The sequence below is a fragment of the Moschus berezovskii genome, chromosome 7 (genome assembly GCF_049115385.1).
Source record: "Moschus berezovskii isolate FMDL1 chromosome 7, NW_MosBer_1.0, whole genome shotgun sequence".
NCBI classification, from domain to species: Eukaryota; Metazoa; Chordata; class Mammalia; order Artiodactyla; family Moschidae; genus Moschus; species Moschus berezovskii.
Window position 1 is genome coordinate 29,098,989 of NC_142466.1, and position 23,227 is coordinate 29,122,215.

Genomic DNA, 23,227 nt, shown 5'->3' on the forward strand with positions numbered 1-23,227 from the left:
TTTTTAAAGATCATTTGCAGGAATATTTTATTCGAGTTTGTGTTTTCAATATTTGGAAGGTGTGGTGAGTGGAAGACCCGCTGTCCACTTTTAGCTCAGTGATTCTCAAGTACTTGCAACAGCTGCCCGATCACTCTTTCCTTGTCTCCCTCAGGTAGTAAGGAAACACTTTGTCTACACTTGTAGATGTTTTCCTCATTAGTCTATGCCTTTGGGAGTCAACCAGAATGCTTCTTTCAAATTGTCTATGATCCTGTGAACTCTGAGTGACAGTTCTGTCATCTTCCCCAAGCTGAAACTATGAAATAAGAGTTTAAATCAGAGTGTGTGCAAGCAAGAACATTGGTTTTCCCCTTGCACAACCACCCAGAGCTCCATTAGGACAAATAGTGCAAAAATGAAAAAATGGTCTTGTGCACTGAACTTGTCTCCTTCTGTCTTAATCATCCAATTCTTTCCAAGCTTCCTTGCCATGAGACTCCATGAAGATAAGTCCGGGCCAGGTAATGTGAGCAGAAGTGCTCTTACCCACCGTGTAGTCCTGGCCCTTGGAAACATTCCATGTGATCCACTAATCTTTTCCCTTTGCCTTCAAGGAGAATAGACTCAAGTACTACAGACAAAATTGAAGTCACGTGTTAATGATGGAAAAGTTGCAAAACAAGGGGACTCATTTTCCTGACTCACTTTTTGGAGGAGAGCAAACTAGAAGATTCACTTGATCAAGAAGGCCTGCATCGTGCTCTTCAAAGAAGGAAAGGGAAGTGTCCATTAGAATCAAATACCTGACTCTTTTCTGTTTACCTATGCCAGAGGCTAAACATTAGGTTAACTGACAAATACCTTTAACAACATGCTCTCCTAAAAACTTCCATAAAAAGTAAACTTCAGATGTTGAAAATGGTAAATACCCACAAATACATAAAGATCTTCTCCATTATGTTATAAATTTGTTTATTGAAGAAAAGAGACTTTGTTTTTCTGTCTAAATGTTTTTGTAAAACTATGATTTTTATTTCAGATTTTTTCGGCTTGTAAGCAAACAGAAGTCCAGATCACTTTGGAGAGTTAAGAAAACAAGAATGTGATTGAGTAGAGGGTTGTCACATGTATGATTTTCATTGTATCTGTTGACTTTTCTTGAGGATTCTTACATGAGGGAAAGGCACTTTTCGATTTCCACTCTGACAACCTCCCAGGCACAGGAGCTGTATTCCTTTTCCTTCAGGTAGAGATGGATTCCTTGAAAATACTTCCGGACAGCAATTCCCAAATCGGGACAGTCCAGAGTCACTTCTTCCAGCTGTTCCAGCCTCTGACCCAGGCTGGAGAGTAGTCTGTCGAGGAGGGTGCTGTTCCAAGCAGCACAGCGGTTCTCCGTGGTGAAGAGGTTGAAGATCTGCTGGAGCATCTGTTGGTGATAGCAGATGCTTTGAGTCATCGGGATTGGGGTGATATTCTCTCTTCTCCAAGGAAACCTGAAGTCGTGTCTGTGCTCTAGGCACGACTGAGACGGGATCGTTTTCATCTGTCTCAAATGTATGAAGATTTCTTTGTTGTCTAGGGGACAAGCAGGGATGGAGCAGAGCATCACCCCTGCCACTAGCAGACAGATGTTGGCCATAGAGAGTTTCCGTGATTCACTGGAAGGCCAGCAGGGGGCGCGCGGGCTCCACTGATCGATGAGCGAAGGTTTCTCCGCCGCGTCCTGGCACAGCGCGGTCTCCTAGCAGGCCGCAAGAAGGCTCAGCATGTCCTTTTGTCGGTTTTCTTAGAGTGTTTTCGACTTCTGAGACTTCCTTTCAGCGGGTTTGGCAGCCAGAGAGGAAAAGCGTCGCTGTTTAGAGACCAAGTTGGTGCGGCTTTAATAGTGCACTAAGAAACTTTCGTTTCGGAGCCCTCGCCAGAGACATTTTTGTGTGGTGGCGAGCCCGGAACCTTGCCTTTTCTGCTTTCCCCTGAGTTTTGTGCTTTCTTTTCGCCCAGAAACGTGAGCGAGGCCATGTTTACAAAGGTGTTTGATGGTGACTCAGACGGTAAAGAATTCGCCTGCAATGTGGGAGAGCTGGGTTCGATCCCTGTGTTGGGAAGGTCCCCTGGACAGGAAATAGCACCCACTCCAGTATTCTGCCTGGAGGATCCCATGGTCAGAGGAGCCTGGTGGGCTGTGGTTCATGGGGTAGCAAAGAGTCCGCAGGACTGAGTGACTACGCTTTGCACTCTTCAGGGGAAATCTGTCCCCAGAACCACAAAGAAACAGAAAAGAGCTGTATGAATGGCTGGGGCAGGGGAAGGAGGAGTGAATCTGGAGAGCACGCTGGGAATTGCTACATTGTGAGGAGGTACAGGCATCCTTTGTTTTATCCCATTTCACAGATAATTGCATTTTTTACACAGTGAAGGGTTGTGACAACCCCGTGTCAGGCAAGTGTATCAACGCCATTTTCAATAGCACTTGCACAGCCCCTGTCTCTGTGTCCCACTGCAGTAATTCTCAGGACAGTTCAAACCTTCACCAGCAAAACACTCTGAAGGCCCAGATGATCGCTGGTGATGTTTGGCAGTGAGTGTGCACGGTCAGGCCGCTCAGGATGGCTGTTCTCTACTCACTGCACATCCCCTGCCCCAGCAGTGCACCCTGTGCATTTTCTCTGCTCTTGTCCAAGGCCCCAGATTTGATCCTTTTTATCAAAGGGGTGGTGAGGGGCGTGTCCCTCTACTGCTTTCCATGATAATTAATGAGCCCACCTGATCTCAACCCCCAGGACCAGCAATCTCTCCCCTACCCCCTCTCCCTTCCTCCCCATTCCCCACTTCCCCACCCTCTACTCCCCACCCCTCCTTTGCTCTCAGAATGAAGCCTGTCCCCATGTATTAATCCTTCCCACCCCCAGCGCACCACACACGGTGGGGTGTTGCTCGAGGACCTTGCTTCAGACATGCAAGTGCCCCCATCCATTAAACCATCCATGCCTCTGTTCCTGACGGCAGATTCTTTCTTTGGTCTTGAAGCTGGCAAACATAGGTCTTGTAAGCCTGCAGGATACAACCCAACAATCAGTGGCAGCAAGGAGATGGCAGAAACTCCTGTGAGTGCCAAGATACAGGACGGGGAAAGGAAAGTTATTGGGGGCATCCAGTAGCATGTGGGGCCCAAAAGTCGCTGCGTGATCCTAAGGTGGCTGTCCACTAAACCAGGGGGTCCAAAAGTTGCTGGCTGTAATACCAAAACTGTAGGATATTCCTCAGGTGGACATCAGCTACCATACGGTGTCCAAGCATTGCAGGGGGAATCCCAGAAGCAACAGGGAAATCCCTGGGTGGCTGTCCACTAGGACATGGGGCCTTTGGGTGACTGTCCTTGATGAATGGGGGCTGCCCAGAGATCTGGAGAACAATGACCTCTGCTAGCTCTGCTACTGTATTAAAGTGAGCCTTTTGTAATTGGTTAAGCCAGCTTTCTGGAAGGAATTGGTATTTTTCTTGTGCCTTTCCCATGTAAATGATCTATCTGGGCTCTCTGGAACTAATGGTCTGTGATCTCTAAGAGTAAGGAGAAAAAAGAACTTAGATAAACTAAATAGAAATAATTGTGTTTAGGTAATATTTATCTAAAATAGTCTCCCCAGATTTTGGTAACTTGAAACTAAGTTAAGAGAATTCATTGACTTTCTGCGCGGTGTGCTTTGTTGTGTCACACTTTTGAGACCCCATGTGCTACAGCCCTCCTCTGTCCTTGGGGATTCTTCAGACAGGAATACTAGAGTAGGTTGCCTGGCCGTCCTCCAGGGGATCTTCCCAACCCAGATCTCCTGCATTGCAGACAGGTTCTTGAGCGACTGAATCACCAGAGAAGCCCAAGAATACTGGAATGGGTAGGTAGCCTATCCCTTCTCAGGGGATCTTCCTGACCCAGTAGTCAAACCGGGGTCTCCTGCTCTGCAGGTGCATTCTTTACCAGCTGAGCTACCAGGGAATCCCCTCAGGTAGCTTAGGAATGATATTTGCCTTTCCAGCATCATATATACCTAAAGCTTCCCACGTTAGAACATTCTTTTCCTTTATTTCTTTTTGCAGCCTTTAGTATAATTGAAATAAACTAATACTGTTTTTATGTCCTCGTCTCTGTAAGACTGAGAGTTTCCATGCAGAGGGAACTACATTTGCTTTCTTCACTTGTATTCCTTGGTGACAATTACACAGTCTGTCCTGTAGGTACTCAATGTTTATGTATAATATGAATGGAAGGAGTGAAGAAACAAATGTAACCACCCATTCTTTAATAAAATTTTTAAATGGAGGTTTGGATTTGAGTAAAGAAACTCATTTTCTTTGATAAGAATTTAATAAATAGAACAAAGTAGAAATTTAATAACACGAAGTGGAAAACAAGTTTTAGAAATTTTAATATGATGTATAGATGAATTGTAATTTTACAAATTTATAAATATTTTAAGTATGTTAGGTGCAGGAAGGAATAAGTAAATCAGGAACAGATAACATCAGGGCAGGCATGACTTAAGGACTCATGCCCCAACAGCTGAATACTTTTATAAATACTTGCTTATTACTACTGACAAAGTATCGGCTAAAGTAATTCAATGAATTTGGTGGCTAAAGCAGAAATCAGTCTACTGAAATGAACACAGGTGAGCGTACAAGGGTGATGTGGCATCTTAGTCGGTGAGAGTCATCTCAAGGTGAGTTCAGGTCTCCACCCATCTTTCTTAACCTTTCTTGCAAGCTGGTTGATGAGGACAAGGATCTCATGATTTCCACTCTGATGATTTCCCAGGCGCAGTCGCTCTATCCCTTCTCTTTCAGTTATACATGGATTCCCCAGAAGTACCTTTTCATGGCCAGTGAGGGGCCCGTCCTTCCCAGGGCAGAGCCTTCCTCTCCCATCACCTTTGACAGGCATGCATCAAGGTCCTCCAACTGCTGATAGAGTCTAGTGCGGAGCTGCTGCAGGAGGGTGGTGTCCCGGGCAGCAGAGGAGCGCTCTGTGTGGAAGAGGCTGAGGCTTTGCTAGAGCATTTCGTGGAGCACAAAGAAGGCCTGGGCCTCCTGGAGCTGGCCGCCTTCTACCATCTCCTGGGGGAAAGCAAAGTCTTTTCTGTCCTACAGACAGGAGTGAGGGGAGACTCTGCTCATTTGGCCCAGGAGTCTGAGATTCTCCCTGCCAACCAGCACATGGTTCTGAGACAGATCACAGCACAGAGATCCTCCTGGGCCGTAGCTGACCAGCACCAGGGCCATCAGTAGAGAGAGCACAAAGGCCATGGGGAAGATGCGGCTGCTGCAGGTCTGGCAGAGGCGGCGTCTGGTCGAACGTTGGAGGTAGGGTGTCTGATGATAATCTTTCTAAGCAAGGCTTTTGAATAGGGAAGACGGTACTCATTGTCCGAAAATTTCTCTCTCACTTAGCCTTTGTGTTTTCATTTAGATATTTTCTATTTGACCTAGAAAATGTAGTCAATCTAAACTCTTAATTTTTACGGTAGAAGTTTTAATTTTCCCAATAAAATTTGGATTTGTCAATGCAGAAGTATATCATTAAATGAGAAAGTAAATAAAGGCTGAAATTATGTAAGTATGTAAAGACTTATGGAGGTGTACATACTTATTATGTACACATTTAAGTATAATATATATAAACAGTCCTTTTGTTTGTGTTATGTCAAAACAATATTTTTCCTTGATTCTTAACTGCATTTTCTCCCCTTATCTTACTCATAGGAATTCAGAGTCACTCAGGCCATATTGGTTTCTGTATTTTGTTTTCTGTTTCACAGAGAAGAGGCTTGTAATAAAGAGTGAATGAACTACTCAGGTGTTTCTATTCTTTTGAGAATATTCACTCAGGTTCCTGAGATTCCATTTCACTGGGGCCACAATGTCATGAGGAGTAGAGTATTTCCTGCCATATCAGTAAACCAGGATGACACAGTCATCAAGAGTCTCCAGCCCTCCAGGGCGCTCAGGAAGGGGAAATACACCTGTGGGCTCACAGCTGCCAAATTGCAGCTACTCCCTAAGGTGAGCCCAAGGCAACTCAGGCCGTGAAAAAATGCAAGATGTAAGAAGCTGCAAGGAAAAATGCCCCAGGAGAGCTGAGATGCAGGAAAGGAATGTTTTCAAAGAGTCCAGACACGTGCCTCTTCCCATACAAAAGAAAAGTGCTAAATTCCTTAGCTTGAGATAGCTGGTTTTCTTTAATTCACAATAACTTTGATTTTCAGACTACCTTCCCTTTCTTGCAAGCTCCTATATAACCTGACTCTTCCCCTCACCTCCTTGGAGCAGTTCTGTCAGGATGCCTTGAGATACTGTCTTCTGAATTCCCACCAAATAAAGCATACCTCTCAAATTTTAGGTTGTCACTATTTCTTTATTTTTTTTAATTAACTTATTTTATTTGGAGACTGATTTATTTACAATATTATAGTGGTTTTTGCCATACGTTGACATGAATCACCCATGGGTGTACATGTGTCCCCCATCCTGAACCCCTCCCACCTCCCTCCCTGTCCATCCCTCAGCGTCATCCCAGCACACAGTCCTGAGCGCCGTGTCACATTCATCAAACCTGGACTGGCGATCTACTTCACATACGGTAAATTACATATTTCAATGCTATTCCCTCAAATCATCCCACCCTCACCTTCTCGTGTGGAGTCCAAAAGTCTGTTCTTTACATCTGTGTCTCTTCTGCTGTCTCACATATAGGATCATCGTTACCCTGTTTCTAAATTCCATATATATGCATTAATATACTGTATTGGTGTTTTTCTTTCTGACTTTCATTGTGTATGATAGGCTCCAGATCAACAGTCAGGAAGACAGTCAGTCAAGACATCACGGTTTCTTTGAAACAGGTTTTTATGGTAGCTCTATAGTTTTCCACAGGCTGTGCCAACATCCGTCTAGGAATCCTGCTGCTTTTCTGGTGCATGTAGGTCTGAAGTTTCTACTTCCAAGATAATTAATTGTCTTTCCAGCACTACCTCACTCACAAGGTGGTTATCTCCTCTAGTAGCACTTTTCCTCCCGAATGACAGTGTCCTCAACCCAACCTCTCTGGGCCTCACCCATGAGGGCAGGCTAACCACATCCTGAGAACTTCAGAATTCTACTATGGAGGGGCTTGTCTCTTTGTTTGCAAAATCATTCATCTTCCAGCATCCCCACCCTCTCCAGTGCATGTTTATGTGAAGGAGGGGAGTTCTCAGTGATGACCTCCACTTCTCCTGATCCATGTCCCCAGGTATCAAGTGTCAGCAGCCCTCAGATGCTGAGAGCTAAAGTGTGGAGAGCTGAGTAGGTGAAGGCGTTATCCAATGGCAATTGTTACACCTTTGGTAGACAGTTTTTATTTTGCCACTACAGCTTTTATCGCTCAACTCTTTACTTAAGGTGTTCAATTTGTTTTGCTCAGGATTTCTGGGTCGGGTCCAGGGCACTGGGCGAGGGCGCCGTGTGACTCCAGACGCTCACGTCACAGAAATCAGTGCCCTTCAGATGCTCATTCAGTCTGCATCCTTCTGTCGGGCTGATTGTCGATCCGTCTCTGTCTCGGGCTCAGAATGCAGAGCAGGGCGGCCAGGCTGTGTCAGGGAGAAACAGCCTTGTCTCTTTACTTACTCATCATGTTTTGTTTTAAATTTAAAGAACAGCAAAAAAACATTTAAGAACTTGTTTTTTGCATACTGATTTACTGGCCAGTGTGTCTTTCCTACTGTATTCCTAAATATTTCATCCTAGGGTTAATACCAGAGAAGGCAATGGCAAGCCACTCCAGTGTTCTTGCCTGGAGAATCTCAGGGACGGGGGAGCCTGGTGGGCTTCCGTCTATGGGGTCACACAGAGTCGGACACGACTGAAGTGACTTACCAGCAGCAGCAGCAGGGTTAATACAAAAGGAAGGAAAAGAATGGCAGAGAGGCCTCACCATTGTTTCTGTAATTTTCAACACTAGAGATTTTTTTGTTTCTCATGTCAACTTTCCTGGAAGGCAAAACTTGATATTGTGGACAAAAATAAAACAAATATAATTTTGAATGTCATGAAAGTGAATATAGACAAATGTCTTTTTGCTGACAGTAAGGCAGAATGTAAGTTGTAGAAAGGTCAACAAAAAAATGGAAGGAATCATAATATTTGAAAGTTGTCAAACAGTCTCACAAACAGCCACGTGCATGTGCTAAGTCGCTTCAGTCCTGTCTGACTCTGTGACCCTGTGGACAGGCTCCCCTGACCATGGGATTCTCCAGGCAAGAATAAGTCAGTGGGTTGCTATTTCCTCCTCCAGTGAATCTTTCCAACCCAGGGATTAAACCGTGGACTCTTAGGTCTCCTGGATTGGCAGGCAGGTTCTTTACCACTGGTGTCACCTGGGAAGCCTCCACAAAGATGGCCAGGTGAGACCAAAAGTTGTACATGTATTCTTGGCCCAAAAGGGGTTCCAAATTGTTGAAGGAAGAAAGAAAAGGAGCAAAACTTAAGAAATGATTAGAGCACCCTCTCATTTGTCAGTTGGAGAGAAGCAAACTAAAGATAAGCCTGTAAATTGAGGCAGAGATTTGAGAGATCTAGGCTAAATTGAAGCCCTTTCCCATCTCTGAGCAAAGGCGCAAGCACATACACACACACACGCAGGCACACCCATGCACACATGCACACACACACACATGGATGCATCCTTGTTAATTCCTGAATTACAATTGGATTCCCTTAATAGTTATCAGTTCTACCCAAATAGGCACACCCCTGCTATTGGTTGGCAACAGTTGTGTTCTCTGAAATCCCTTTATGTGTGGCTGTGTTCTCTGTTACTACTGAGTCACGGTGGAAGGGATGCAAGTACAGTTATTATTCAATGGGAATATAGAGCAAGGCTTTAAACAGGGAAGAGAGTTCTCAGTCTCATAAACTATTTCTCTCACATCCATTTTGTGTTTCCATTTAGACATTTTCTATTTGACCCAGAAAATGTAATCAATCTTCTTATAATTTTAACAATAAGTGTTTTGTTTTCCCGCTAACCTTTGGATTTGTCACTCCAAATGGATATCAAATAAATGAGAAACTAATTAAAGGCTGAGGTTATGTCGGGATGTAAAGACTTAGACACATGTACATACTTATGCACACATTTTAATATATATAAAGATTCCTCTTCTTTGTGTCAAGAACAAAATTATTCCTTGACTCTGAACCGCATTTTTCTCTCCTTACCTTATGCACAGGAGGTCAGAGTCCCTCAGTCCCTACAGGTTTCTGTATTTTGTTTTCTGTTTTAATCAGAGCGGAGGCTTGTGAGTATTAGTGCATGAACTAGTCAGTTGTGTCTGCTCTTTTGAGAACATTCATTCAGGTTCCTGAGGTTACATTTCACTGGGACCACAGGTCATGAGGAATGGAGTGTTCCCTGCCATATCAGTAAACCAGGATGACACAGTCATCAGTTTCCAGCCCTCCAGGGTGCTCAGGAAGGAGGAGTATACCTCTGGGATGACAGCTATCAGATTGCCGCCACTCAACTCAGGATGTGAAAAAATGCAAGGCGCGTGGCCCCAGGATAGCTGAGATGCATGAAAAGAATGATTTCAGTGAGCCCAGATTCTTGCATCTTCCCCTACATAGCAAAGTGCTAAATTCCTTACCTTGAGATAGCTGGTTTTCTCTACTTCACAGCAATACTTTTGAGATTCATACTTCCTGCCTTTTCTTGCAAACTTCTCTACAACCTGGCTCCTCCACACCTCCTTGGAGTACTTCTTTCAGGGTGACTTAAAATACTGTCTCCTGAATTCCCTCCAAAGAAAACATAACTCTCAAATTTTAGGTTGTGACACTTTTCTTCAAGTCGACAGTCAGGAATAATAAACTAGACATCACCGTTTCTTTCCGCCGTTTTTTTTCGGTAGATCTATAGTCCTCTACAGGCTGTGCCAAAACCCCCACAGGAATCCTGTTTCTTTCTTGTGCACTTAAATGTGAAGATTCTAAACCAAGATCATTAATTGTGTTCCAACACTGACAATGCTTCAGTCATAAGGTAGTTTTCACCTCTAATAGCACTATTCCTCTGGAATGACAGTGTCCTCAGCCCAAACTATCTGGGACTCAGTCATGAGGGCAGGCTTACCACATCCCCACATCCTGAGAAGTTCAGAATTCTTGTGGAGGGCTTGACTCTCTCTTTGCAAAACCATTCATCTTCCAGGACCCCACCCTCTCCCTGGAGTGTTTCTGTGAAGGACCCGAGTTCTCAGTGATGACCTCCCCTTCTGACCTCTGTCCCCAGGTATCAAGGATCAGCAGCCAAGATGCTGAGAGCAAAAGTGTGTTTTTGTCTGTGTGTGTGTTAATCGTGTTTTGTGTGTGTGTTAGTCGCTCAGTCATGTACAATTCGTTGCGTCCCTATGGACTGTAGCCCGCCAGACTCTTGTGTCCATGGGATTTTCCAGGTAAGAATACTACATAGGTGGAGGCATTATCCAATTGCAATTGTTGCACCGTTAGTAGACAATTTTTATTTTGCCAGTTAAGCAGTTAAACATTCGTTTTCCTCAGAATTTCCGAGTTGGCTATAGGGACTTCAGAGGTGGTGTTACATATTATTAGAAGCTTGTATCACAGAAATCAGTGACCTTTAGTTGTTCATGCGGGACATCCGAATGTTGGGCTGACTCGTCTATCCAACTCTGTCTCGTGCTGAGAATACGGAGCCATGAGGCCAGGCTGTGTCAGGGAGAAACAGCCTTGTTTCTTTACTTACTCATGATGTTTTGTTTTAAATTTAAATAAGAATAAAAGATTTAGGAACTTATATTTTATATAGTGACTTGCTGGTCGAGGTTTGTCTCTCTTCTCCTGGGTTATGTACCATTTCATCATAGGGTTAATACAAAGGGAAATGAAAGAATGGCAGAGGGGCTCCACCTCATTTTTTGTGATTTTCAAGACTTTGGCTATTTTGTTTCTCATTTGAACTTTCCTAGAAAGCAAAACAGTATTTGTTTGTGAGCAAAAATAAAACATATGTATATCTGAATGTCAGGAATGTGAGGCAAGATAAGTGCCATTTCTGCAAAGTACAAGTTAAATCTAAAAATGCTCAGCAAACACTGGAAGAATCGTAATAATTAAAGGATGTTAAACAGTCACAAAGACAAGCATGTGTGCGTCGGAAGTCGCTTCATCATGTCTGACTCTTTAGTACCCGATGGACAGCCTCCCTTGTCCATGGGATTCTCCAGGCAAGAATACTGGAGTGGGTTTCCATTTCCTCCTCCAGGGGATCTTCCAGACCCAGGGATCAAACCCAGGTCTCTTTCGTCTCCTGCAGTGGCAGGTGGGTGCCACCTGGGAAGCCCCCACAAAGACAGCCAGATGAGTCCAAAAATTATCCACATAGTCTTGCCCCCAAAAGTGTCCCCATAGTGTGGAAGGAAGAAAGAAAAAAAAACAAAACTTACTTAATATACAGGAGAAGGAAATGACAACCCACCACAGTTTTCTTACCTGGAGAATTCCGTGGACCGGGAGCCTGGCGGGTACAGTCCATTTCATTTCAGTCCCTCAGACGTGTCTGACTCTTGAGACCCCATGGACTGCAGCATGCCAGGCCTCCCTGCCCATCACCAACTCCTGGAGCTTACTCAAACTCATGTCCATTGAGTCGATGATGTCATCCAGCCATCTCATCTTCTGTCATCCCCTTCTCCTCCTGCCTTCAATCTTTCCCAGCATCAGGATGTTATCAAAGGAGTCAGTTCTTCGCATCAGGTAGCCAAAGTATTGGAGTTTCAGCATCAGTCCTTCCAATGAATATTCAGGACTGATTTCCTTTAGGATGGACTGGTTGGATCTCTTTGCATTCAGTGGGACTCTGAAGCGTCTTCTCCAACACCACAGTTAAAAAACATCACTTCTACAGCGCTCAGCTTTCTTCACGGTCCAACTCTCACATCCATACGTGACTATTGGAGAAACCATAGCCTTGACTAGATGGACCTTTGTTGGCATAGTGATGTCTCTGCTTTTTCATACGCTGTCTAGTTTGGTCGTAAGTGACAAATGTGGTCCACTGGAGAAGGGAAGGGCAAACCACTTCAGTATTCTTGCCTTGAGAATCACATGAACAGTTTGATAAGGGTACAGTCCACGGAGTTGCAAACGAGTCATACTCAACTGAGCAACTGACATGTAGTTAACCTAGAAATTAGAGATCTCTGAGAGTGTCAGTTCCCAGGCAGATTGATAAAATCTGGGGTCCCCTTGGATGAGAGAGGGGTCTGTGGTCCTCCAGGGGGATATAGGGTTCTGGTGTTCCCAAGGAGGAGAAAAAAGCAAACTTTTTTTTCAACGTTGCTTTGTCTTAGTCAATAGAGCAATGTCTCTTGCTCGAGGACATGTTTCTCTTTAACAACAACCTGCTGACTTATCTTAAGGTGTATCTTATGGGACTGAGTGTAGTATGGTCTTTCTATGGTTAGTACTAATCCCATTATCTTAAAATGTATATTGTGGGAGTGAGTCTAGTAAGATCTGTAAACCTTGAGACTTTCTTTTGATTTATTGTAATAGCCAATTTAAAGCGAGTCCATCCCCCTTCTGATGTCTATGTCAGAAGTTTTCTCTGTCCCTTTTTATGTTTTAAGAAAACGAAAATCCCATGGATGGAGGAGCCTGGTAGGCTGCAGTCCGTGGGGTCGCTAAGGGTCGGACACGACTGAGCGACTTCACTTTCACTTTCACACATTGGTGAAGGAAATGGCAACCCACTCCAGTGTTCTTGCCTGGAGAATCCCAGGGACGGGGGCGCCTGGTGGGCTTCCGTCTTTGGGGTCACGCAGAGTCGGACACGACTGAAGTGACTTAGCAGCAGTAGCAGCAGCAGCTATACAAAAGCTGTTGAGTGATCAAGCCTGGTCCCCAGTCCCGAAGCTAAATCTTCTTTGGAGATCACGAATCTGACATCGTTTACCGTCAGGTGTCAGCCCTCTCATCCATTAATTGGAGAGAAGCAATCTAAAGATGAAGTCTGTAACCTGAAGCAGAGATTTGAGAGATCTACTCTATACTGAAGCCCTTCCCTGCTCCTTGGTCAGTAAACCACCCCCCCACCCGACCCCCCCCACACACACTCTCTATTCCTGGTTAACTTCCTCAAATACAGTATTCCATCACCTTACTAGTTCTCAATTTGACCCAAGTTCGTACACCCCAGGTTATTGTTTGGCAACAACTGTATTCTCTGAAATCCCCTTTTTTGTGTCTCTTATAGACTTCCCTGATGGTTCAGAGGGCAAAAGCGTCTGCCTACAATGCAGGAGATGCTGGTTCGATACCTGGGTTGGAAAGATCCCCTGGAGAAGGAAATGGCAACCCACTCCAGTATTCTGCCTGGAGAATCCCATGGACAGAGGAGCCTGGTAGGCTACAGTCCATGAGGTCACATAAGTCGGACGCGACTGAGTGTCTTCAACCTCTCCCTTACTACTGAGTCAAGGTGGAAGGGATGCAAGTACAGTTATTTAAAGGAACATTGAGAATTTTCTCTTGAAGTCAAGCAACTGACAACGTACGCTTTAGGAAAGAGTTAATGCACCTTCAAACAGGAGCTATTTCCGCTGATTTCCCTTGCATTTTCCTACTGAGAATGCCATGGTCAAGGCTCCAAGGGTGTTAAAGTATGTAAAGCAAATGATAAATCTGTAACCTTGCCAGCTGAGCAGCCTGGAAGCAAGAAACATATTGTGACATTTTTTTCCACAAAGCTTCCAAGACATGTCCTGCCTGGAGCTGGGAGTATTTTCCTCTCTAAAATATGAAAGCTGAGGAAGAAGGCTTTTTCAAGTTATTGGTGTCAGTTCTCTCCGGGAAAGATCCTCCTTGAGTTGTTGTAAGAAGGGCATTCATCCCAAAAATATTCATCTCAATAAAAACAAAAGCCACTTATTTAAGAGTTTCTGAAAAGCCTAGAACTTTCACTCAAACTTTTAATCGTGTCTTTGCACTCTCAAGGCTTCTCTTGTAGCTCAGACAGTAAAGAATCTGCCTCCAATGTGGGAAACCCAGGTTTGCTGCCTGGGTGGGGAAGATCCCCTGGAGAAGGAAATGGCAATCCACTCCAGTATTCTGCCTGGAGAATCCCATGGACAGAGAAGCCTGGTGGGCTATGTATGGTTCACAGGGTGGCAAAGAGTTGACATGACTAAGTGACTACGCTTTGCACTCTTCAGGGGAAATCTGTCGCCAGAACCACAAAGAAACAGGAAAGAGCTGTATGAATGGCTGGTGCAGGGGAAGGAGGAGTGACTCTGGAGAGCACGCTGGGAATTGCTACATTGTGAGGAGGTACAGGCATCCTTTGTTTTATCCCATTTCACAGATAATTGCAGTTTTTACACAGTGAAGGTTTGTGACAACCCCGTGTCAGGCAAGTGTATCAACGCCATTTTCAATAGCCCTTGCACAGCCCCTGTCTCTGTGTCCCACTGCAGTAATTCTCAGGACAGTTCAAACCTTCACCAGCAAAACACTCTGAAGGCCCAGATGATCGCAGGTGATGTTTGGCAGTGAGTGTGCACGGTCAGGCCGCTCAGGATGGCTGTTCTCTACTCTCTGCACATCCCCTGCCCCAGCAGTGCTCCCTGTGCACGTGACTGGCTTTTCTCTGAACTTGTCCGAGGCCCCAGATTTGATCCTTTTTATCAAAGGGGTGGTGAGGGGCGTGTCCCTCTACTGCTTTCCATGATAATTAATGAGCCCACCTGATCTCAACCCCCAGGACCAGCAATCTCTCCCCCACCCCCTCTCCCTCCCTCCCCATTCCCCCCTTCCCCACCCTCTACTCCCCACCCCTCCTTTGCTCTCAGAATGAAGCCTGTCCCCATGTATTAATCCTTCCCACGCCCAGTGCACCACACATGGTGGGGTGTTGCTCCAGGACCTTGCTTCAAATATGTAAGCACCTTCCATCGATTAAACCATCCATGCCTCTGTTCCTGACGGCAGATTCTTCCTTTGGCCTCAAAGATGGGCAAACATAGGTCTTGTAAGCCTGCAGGGTACAACCCAACAATCGGTGGCAGCCAGTGGATGGCAGAAACTCCTGTGAGTGCCAAGATACAAGACGAGAGATGAAAAGTTACTGGGGGCGTCCACTAGTACATGGGGCCCAAAAGTTGCTGGGTGATCCCGAGGTGGCTGTGCACTAACCCAGGGAGCCCAAAAGTTGCTGGCTGTAATCTGAAAACTGTATGGTAATCCTGAAGTGTCCATCCACTACAATACGGAGCCCAAGAATTGCAGGGGGCATCCCAGAAGGAACAGGGAAATCCCTGGGTGGCTGTCCACTAGGACATGGGGCCTTTGGGTGACTGTCATTGTTGAATGGGGGCTGCCCAGAGATCTGGAGAACAATGGCCTCTGCTAGCTCTGCTGCTGTATCAAAGTGAGCCTTTTGTAATTGGTTAAGCCAGGTTTCTGGAAGGAATTGGTGTTTCTCTTGTGCCTTTCCCATGTTAATGATCTACCTGGGCTCTGTGGAACTAATAGTCTGTGATTTCTAAGAGTAAGGACAAAAAAGAGCTTTTAGGAAACTCTATAGAAATAATGATGTTTAGGTAACATCTATATAAAACAGCCTCTCAGGATTTTGGTAACTTGAAACTAAGCTAAGAGAATTCATTGACTTTCTGTGCTGTGTGCTTCATTGTGGCGGCCTCTTTGGGACCCCGTGGACTACAGACCTCCAGGCTCCTTTGTCCATGGGGATTCTCCAGACAAGAATACTGGAGTGGGTTGCTTACCCCTCCTCCAGGGGATCTTCCCAACCCAGGTCTCCTGCATTGCAGGCAGATTCTTTAGCAACTGAACCACCAGGGAAGCCCAAGAATCCTGGAGGGGGTAGGTAGCCTATCTCTTCTCAATGGGATATCCCTGACCCAGGAATCGAACAGGGGTCTTCAGCTCTGCAGGCACATTCTTTACCAGCTGAGCTACCAGGGAAGCCCTGCAGGCGGCTTAGAAAGATGTATAATATTATTTGTCTTTCCAGCATCATTTGGACCTAAAGCTTCCCGTGTGAGGACATTCTTTTCCTTTACTTCTCTTTGCAGTCTTTAGTATAATTGAAATAAACTAATACTGCTTTTATGTCCCCTTCTCTGTAAGACTGAGAGTTTCCATGCAGAGGGAACTACATTTGCTTTATTCACTTGTATTCCTTGGTGACAATTACACAGTCTGTCCCGTAGGTACTCAACGTGTATGTATAATATGAATGGAAGGAATGAAGAAACAAATGTAACCACCCATTCTTTAATAAAATTTTTAGAATGGGGTTTGGATTTTCATTTTTGAGTAAAGAAACTCATTTTCTTCGCTTTAATAATTAGAACAAAGTACAAATTTAAGAACACAAAATCATAAAAATGTTTTAGAAATTTTAATGTGAGGTACAGATGAAATATAACTTTACAAATTTCCTAATATTTTAAGTATATTAGATGCAAGAAGGAATAAATAATTCATCAACAGATAACATCAGGGCAGGCATCACTTAAGGACTCATGCCCCTTCAGCTGAATCCTTTTCTATCTACTTGTTTACTACTGCTGACTAAGTATTGGCTAAAGTAATTCAATGAATTTGGTGGCTGAAGCAGAAATCAGAGTCTTCTGAAATGAACACAGGTGAGTGTAGGAAGGCGATGTGGCATCTTAGTCGGTGAGAGTCAACTCAAGATGAGGTCAGATCTCCATCCATCTTTCCTAACCTTTCTAGCAAGCTGATTGATGAAGTGAGGGCTCTCATCATCTCCACTCTGATGATTTCCCAGGCGCAGTCGCTGTTTTCCTTCTCTTTCAGGTAGACAAGGATTCCCTGGAAGTACTTCTTCACGGTCAGAATAGGGCCCATCCCTCCCAGGGCAGAGTCTCCCTTTCCCGTCACCGGGGCCAGGCAGGCTTCCAGGTCCTCCAGCTGCTGTTGGAGTCCAGTGCAGAGCTGCTTCAGGAGAGTGTTGTTCCAGGCAGCAGACGAGGGCTCTGTGTGGAAGACGTTGAAGCTCTGCTGGAGCGTCTCGTGCACGACAGAGATAGCCTGGTCCTCCTGGAGCTGGTCACCCTCCACCATCTCCTGGGGAAGACCAAAGTCTTTTCTGTCCTGCAGACAGGACTGAGGGGAGAGTCTGCTCATTTGGCCCAGGAGCCTGAGGTTCTCCCTGCCAACCAGCACGTCCTTCTGAGACAGGTAACAACCCAGAGATCCTCCTGGGCCATAGCTGACCAGCACCAGGGCCATCAGGAGAGAGAGCACGAAGGCCATGGGGAAGATGGGGCTGCTGCTGGGCTGGCTGGGACAGTGTCTGGTGGAACCTTCAGGTAGGTTCTCTGATGACAATCGTTCTAGCAAGGCTTTTAAATAGGGAAGACGGTACTCATTGTCCGAAAATTTCTCTCTCACTTCCTGTTTGTGTTTTCATTTAGATATTTTCTATTTGACCTAGGAAATGTAGTCAATCAAAACTCTTAATTTTTACAGTAGGAGTTTAATTTTCCCAATAAAATTTGGATTTGTCGACGTAAATGTATATCAGTTAAGTGAGAAACTAAAAAAAGGCTGAAGTTATGTAAGAATGGAAATACTTATAGACGTGTACATAGTTATTATGTACACATTTAAGTACAATATATTTAAACATTCCTTTTGTTTATCTTATGTCAGGAACATAATTTTCTTTTGATTCTTAACTGCGTTTTTCCCTCCTTATCTTACACATAGAAATTCAGAGTCACTCAGGCCATATTGATTTCTGTATTTTGATTTCTGTCTCACAGAGGATAAGCTTGTAATTAAAAGTGAGTGAAGTACTCAGGTGTTTCTGTTCTTTGAGAACATTCCTTCAGGTTCCTGAGATTAGATTTCTCTGGGGCCACAATGTCACGAGGAGTGGATTATTTTCTGCCACATCAGTAAACCAGGATGACACAGTCATCAAGAGTCTCCAGCCCTCCATGGCGCTCAGGAAGGGGAAATACACCTGTGGGCTCACAGCTACCACATTGCAGGTACTCCCTAAGGTGAGCCCAAGGAACTCACGATGGGAAAACATGCAAGATGCAAGAAACTGCAAGGAAAAATGCCCCAGTAGAGCTGAGATGCAGGATAGGAATATTTTTTGTGAGCCCAGACACTTGCCTCTTCCTATACAAAGGAAAAGTGCTAAATTCCTTAACTTGAGATAGCTGGTTTTCTTAAATTCTCAAAACTACTTTGATGTTCACACTACATTCCCTTTCTTGAGAATTCTTATATAACCTGACTCTTCCCCTCTCCTCCTTGGAGCAATCTCTCAGGGTGAATTGATATACTGCCTCCTAAATTCCCACCGAATAAAGCATAACTCTCAACTTTTAGGTTGTCACTATTTCTTTATTTTTTAAATTAACTTATGTTAATTGGAGGCTAAGTTCTTTACAGTATTGTAGTGGTTTTTGCCATACATTGACATGAATCAGCCATGGGTGTACATGTGTCCCCCATCCTGAACCCCCTCCCGCCTCTCTCCCTGTCCCATCTCTCAGCCTTATCCCAGCGCACCAGCTCTGAGCGCCGTGTCGCAGTCATCGAGCCTGGACTGGCGATCTGCTTCACATACGGTAAATTACAGATTTCAATGCTATTCTCTCAAATCTTCCCACCCTCACCTTCTCTCACAGAGTCCAAAATTCTGTTCTTTACATCTGTGTCTCTTTCGCAGTTTTTCTTTCTGACATACTTCACTTTGTATAACAGGCTCCAGATCAACAGTCAGGATCAATATACGCGACATCACGGTTTCTTTCATCCTGCTTTTTATGGGAGCTCTAGAGTCTTCCACAGGCTGTGCCAATACCCCCACCAGGAATCTGGTTCTTTTCTGGTGCATGTAGCTGTGACGATTCTAATTCCAAGATAATTGATTGTCTTTCCAGCACCACCTCACTCACAAGGTGGTTATCACCTCCAGAAGCACTTTTCCTCTGGAATGAGTGTCCTCAACCCAACTCTCTGGGCCTCAGCCATGAGGGCAGGCTAAGCACATCCTGAGAACTTCAGAATTCTACTGTGGAGGGGCTTGTCTCTTTGTTTGCAAAATCATTCATCTTCCAGCATCCCCACCCTCTCCAGTGCAGTGTTTGTATGAAGGATCAGAGTTCTCAGTGATGACCTCCTCTTCTCCTGATCCATGTCCCCAGGTATCAAGTGTCAGCAGCCCTCAGATGCTGAGAGCTAAAGTGTGGAGAGCTGAGTAGGTGGAGGCATCATCCAATGGCCATTGTTACACCTTTGGTAGACAGTTTTTATTTTGCCACTACAGCTTTTATCACTCAATTCTTTTACTTAAAGTGTTCAATATGTTTTGCTCAAGATTTCTGGGCCGGGCACAGGGCACTGGGCGAGGGCGCCGTGTGACTCCAGACGCTCACGTCACAGAAATCAGTGCCCTTCAGATGCTCATTCAGTCTGCATCCTTCTGTCGGACTGATTGTCGATCCATCTGTGTCTCGGGCTCAGAATGCAGAGCAGTGCAGCCAGGCTGTGTCAGGGAGAAATAGCCTTGTCTCTTTACTTACTCTTGATGTTTTGTTTTAAATTTAAAGAACAGCAAAAATACATTTAAGAACTTATTTTTGCATACTGATTTACTGGCCAGTTTGCCTCTCCTACTGCGTTCCTTTACATTTCATCCTAGGGTTCATACAAAAGGAAGGAAAAGAATGGCAGAAGGCGTCACAAGATTTTCTGTGATTTTTAAGAAGACAGACTTTTGTTTCTCATTTCAACTTTCCTGAAAGGCAAAACTTGATAGATATTTGTGGACAAAAATAAAACAAATATAATTTTCAAGTACATGAAAGAGAATATAGACAAATGTCTCTTTTGCTGCCAATGTGGCAAAGTGTAAGTTAAATCTAAAGAAGGTCAACCAAAAAATGGAATGTATCATAATATTTGAAAGTTGTGAAACAGTCTCAAAGACAGCCGTGTGCATGTGCTAAGTCGCTTCAGTCATATCTGACTCTTTGTGACCCTGTGGACAGGCTCCCCTGACCACGGGATTCTCCAGGCAAGAACACTGGCGTGGATTGCCATTTCCTCCTCCAGGGAATCTCCTGACCCAGGGATTGAACTCTGTCTCTTATCTCTTCTGGATTGGCAGGCAGGTTCTTTACCACTCCGGTCAGCTGGGGAGCCTCCACAACGATGGGCAGGTGAGACCATAAATTCTACTTATAATCTTGCCCCCAGAAGAGGCCCTAAAGTGTTCAAGGAAGAAAGAAAAGGAACAAAACTTATTTAGCATATGAATTAGATAGCCCACTCATTAGTCAGTTGGAGAGAATCAATCTAAAGACAAGTCTATAATCTGAGGCACAGATTTGAGAAATCTAGGCTAAATTAAAGCTTTTCCCCACTATCTGAGCAGTGCACACACACATGCACATCCTGGTTAATTCCTGAGTTACAGTTGGATTACTGTAATAGTTATCAATTCTCCTCAAACAGATAAACCCCAGGCTAATGGTTGGCAACAGTTTTATTCTCTGAAATCTATTTGTGTCTGTGTCTCTCTCTCACTACTGAGTCAAAGGGAAGGGATGCAAGTGCATCTTTTATTCAAAGGGACATTGAGAATTTTCTCCTCATGATAAATTCAAGCGACAGGATCTCATACTCGGAATGGAATTTTAAAACTGACAACATACCCTTAAGAAAGATTTAATGCACCTTCCATCAGGGTCTTTATCCTTTTGACTTCTCTTGCATTTCCAGACCAGAATGCCAGGCTCTAAGCCTCCAAGGGTCTTAAAGCATGTGAAGCGAATGAGAAATCTGGTTCCTTTGCCAGATGAGCAGCCTGGAAGCAAGAAGCACCTTCTGATCTTTCAGGCTGCTCATCTGGCAAAGGTTCCTTAGCCCAAAGACGTGTCCTGCCTGAAGCTGGGAGTATTTTCGGTCTCTAATATGAAAACCAAGGAAGCAGGCTTATTCAAATTACTGGCATCAGTTCTTTCCAGGAAAGACCCTCTTTCAGCTCTGAAGAAAATGTTAATGGAAGAAGACAGACTTCTGCCTAGAGGAGCAAGATGCCTGTTGTACAGACTTGGTCAGTGTCCTAGTTCATCTTGGCCAGTAGATGGCACTCTTCCTTTGTAATTATTTCAACAGCCTCCAGAGGAAAATGGATCCTGCTCTCTAGTTCTTTTTAGCCTCAGGTGTTGCTATGGTATTGTAACAAGGACGTTCTCTCATTCCCAGAAATATTCACCACAAGAAAAACAATAACCTCTTATATAAGCATTTCAGAAAAACCTAGAACTTTCACTCAAACTTTTATTGATGGCTTTGCACTCTTAAGGGGAAATTATTGGCCAGAACCACAAAGAAACAGGTTAGAGCTGTGTGAGTGGCTGGGGCATGTGAAGACGGAGTGAATGAGGAGAGCTGACTGGGCATTTCTACACTAGAGTGGAAGCACAGGCATACTTTGCTTTATCTCGCTTCACAATTAATTCCAATTTTAACAAATTGAACGTTTGTGACAACCCCGTGTCATGAGAGTCTATTGATGCCATTTTCCAACATCCCTTGCACATTCCCTGTCTCCATATCACACTGCAGTAATCCTTAGGATAGTTCAAACCTTCACAAGCAAAAAATTCTGAAGGCCCAGATGATCACTGGTGATTTTTCGCAATAAAGTATTCTTTAAATTAAGGTTTGTGTGCACGGTCAGTTCTCTGTTGTCTGTTCTCTTACTCTGTGTACATCTCCTGCCCCACCAGTACACCGAGGCACATGACTGGCCTTTCCTGGACCTGTCCAAGGTCCCAGCTGGTGACCTTTCTTATCAAAGGAGTGGTTAGGGGCATGCCCTCTACTGCTTTCCCTGGTAAGTAGAGCAGGGAAATGAGCTCCCCTATAACTGGCAAAATCCCCCCAATCCCCACTTCCCCATCCTCTAGTCCCCATCCCCCATCCCTCCCAGGATGGAGCCACCACCATGTACCTCCTGCCCCCAGTGCACCACAGATGGTGCAGCGTCACTCCAGGGCCTTGCTTCAGACGTGTGAGTGCCCCCATCCATTAAGCTAGTGATGGCTCTGTTGCTGACACCACTTTCTTTCTTTGTCTTGAAGGTGGACAAACATAGGCTTTGTAGCCTGCAGTGTACAGCCTAACAATTGGTGGCAGCAGCCAGGAGACCACAGAAACTCCAGTGAGTGTCAAGAAATCAGGAAATACAGGATGGGGGATGGAAAGTTGTGGGGGGCATCCACTAGCATGTGAGACCCAAAAGTTGAAGACCCAAATATAGAAGTTTTACAACAAAGGTTATCTGAACAAAGGTAGTCTGAACATCAAGAGATTATTGTTAATTAAAGAACACCAGATATCCCAAATTAAGGAAATAAGCACTTATCTGCGTATGGAAAATGGAAGCGTCTAGGCTCACTGAAATCATTCCTTTCATGCATCTCAGCTATCTTGTGGTCACTACCCTGTGTTTTTCTCATTCTGAGTTCCACAGGGCTCACCATAGGGAGTGGCTGCAGCCTGATGGCAACCAGATCACAGGTATTCTTCTCCTTTCTGAGTGCCCTTAAGGCTCAGGAATTCACATTTGGAGGGTGGAAGTGCTGATGACTGTGATAACCTTGCTTTACTGATATGGCAGGAAATACTCCAGTTCTTAATCGCAATTTCGGAAACTACCCCTATGCTAGAATTAAAACATTTTTCTTTTCTCTCTGCCTTTTCTCCATAAACTGAGGACTCGAGTTCCAAGCAGCCTAATCAGGTGAATGTGAATGCCTGTCTGCTGGCATGTGCAAGAATTTCAGTATTTGGGGGACCAAGAAATCCACTGAAGCAGAGCTGCCTCACCTTACCTGCCTGGTGGCTCAGACAGTAAAGAATCTGCCTGCATTGTGGGAGATGAAGGTTTGATCCCTCGGTGGGGAAGACCTCCTGCAGAGGGAAATGGCAACCCACTCCAGTACTCTTGCCTGGAAAATCCCATGGACAGTGGAGTCTGGTAGGCTATAGTCCATGGGGTTGCAAAAAGGTGAACATGACTGAGCGACTTCACTTTCACAATACCTATAAAAATCACTCCATGGTGCTTAGAGGATGCAGAATTGTTGCAAGTTTGTATGCTGAC

The 23,227-nt window shown here is 44.7% G+C and overlaps 2 protein-coding genes and 1 pseudogene across 2 annotated transcripts; all 3 read right to left on the reverse strand.

Moving 5' to 3' along the window:
• Window positions 1-1,150: 1,150 nt before the first annotated feature.
• Window positions 1,151-1,624, reverse strand: LOC129557432 (interferon omega-1-like). Its single transcript, XM_055427957.2, has one exon. It carries the CDS (start codon window positions 1,622-1,624, stop codon window positions 1,151-1,153), a length of 474 nt encoding a protein of 157 aa, XP_055283932.2.
• A 3,071-nt stretch (window positions 1,625-4,695) lies between these two features.
• Window positions 4,696-5,362, reverse strand: LOC129557260 (interferon omega-1-like; annotated as a pseudogene).
• Window positions 5,363-16,755: 11,393 nt separating this feature from the next.
• Window positions 16,756-17,427, reverse strand: LOC129557261 (interferon tau-1-like). The gene has a single exon (XM_055427844.2). It carries the CDS (start codon window positions 17,341-17,343, stop codon window positions 16,756-16,758), a length of 588 nt encoding a protein of 195 aa, XP_055283819.2. The 5' UTR covers window positions 17,344-17,427.
• Between the last annotated feature and the right edge of the window lie 5,800 nt (window positions 17,428-23,227).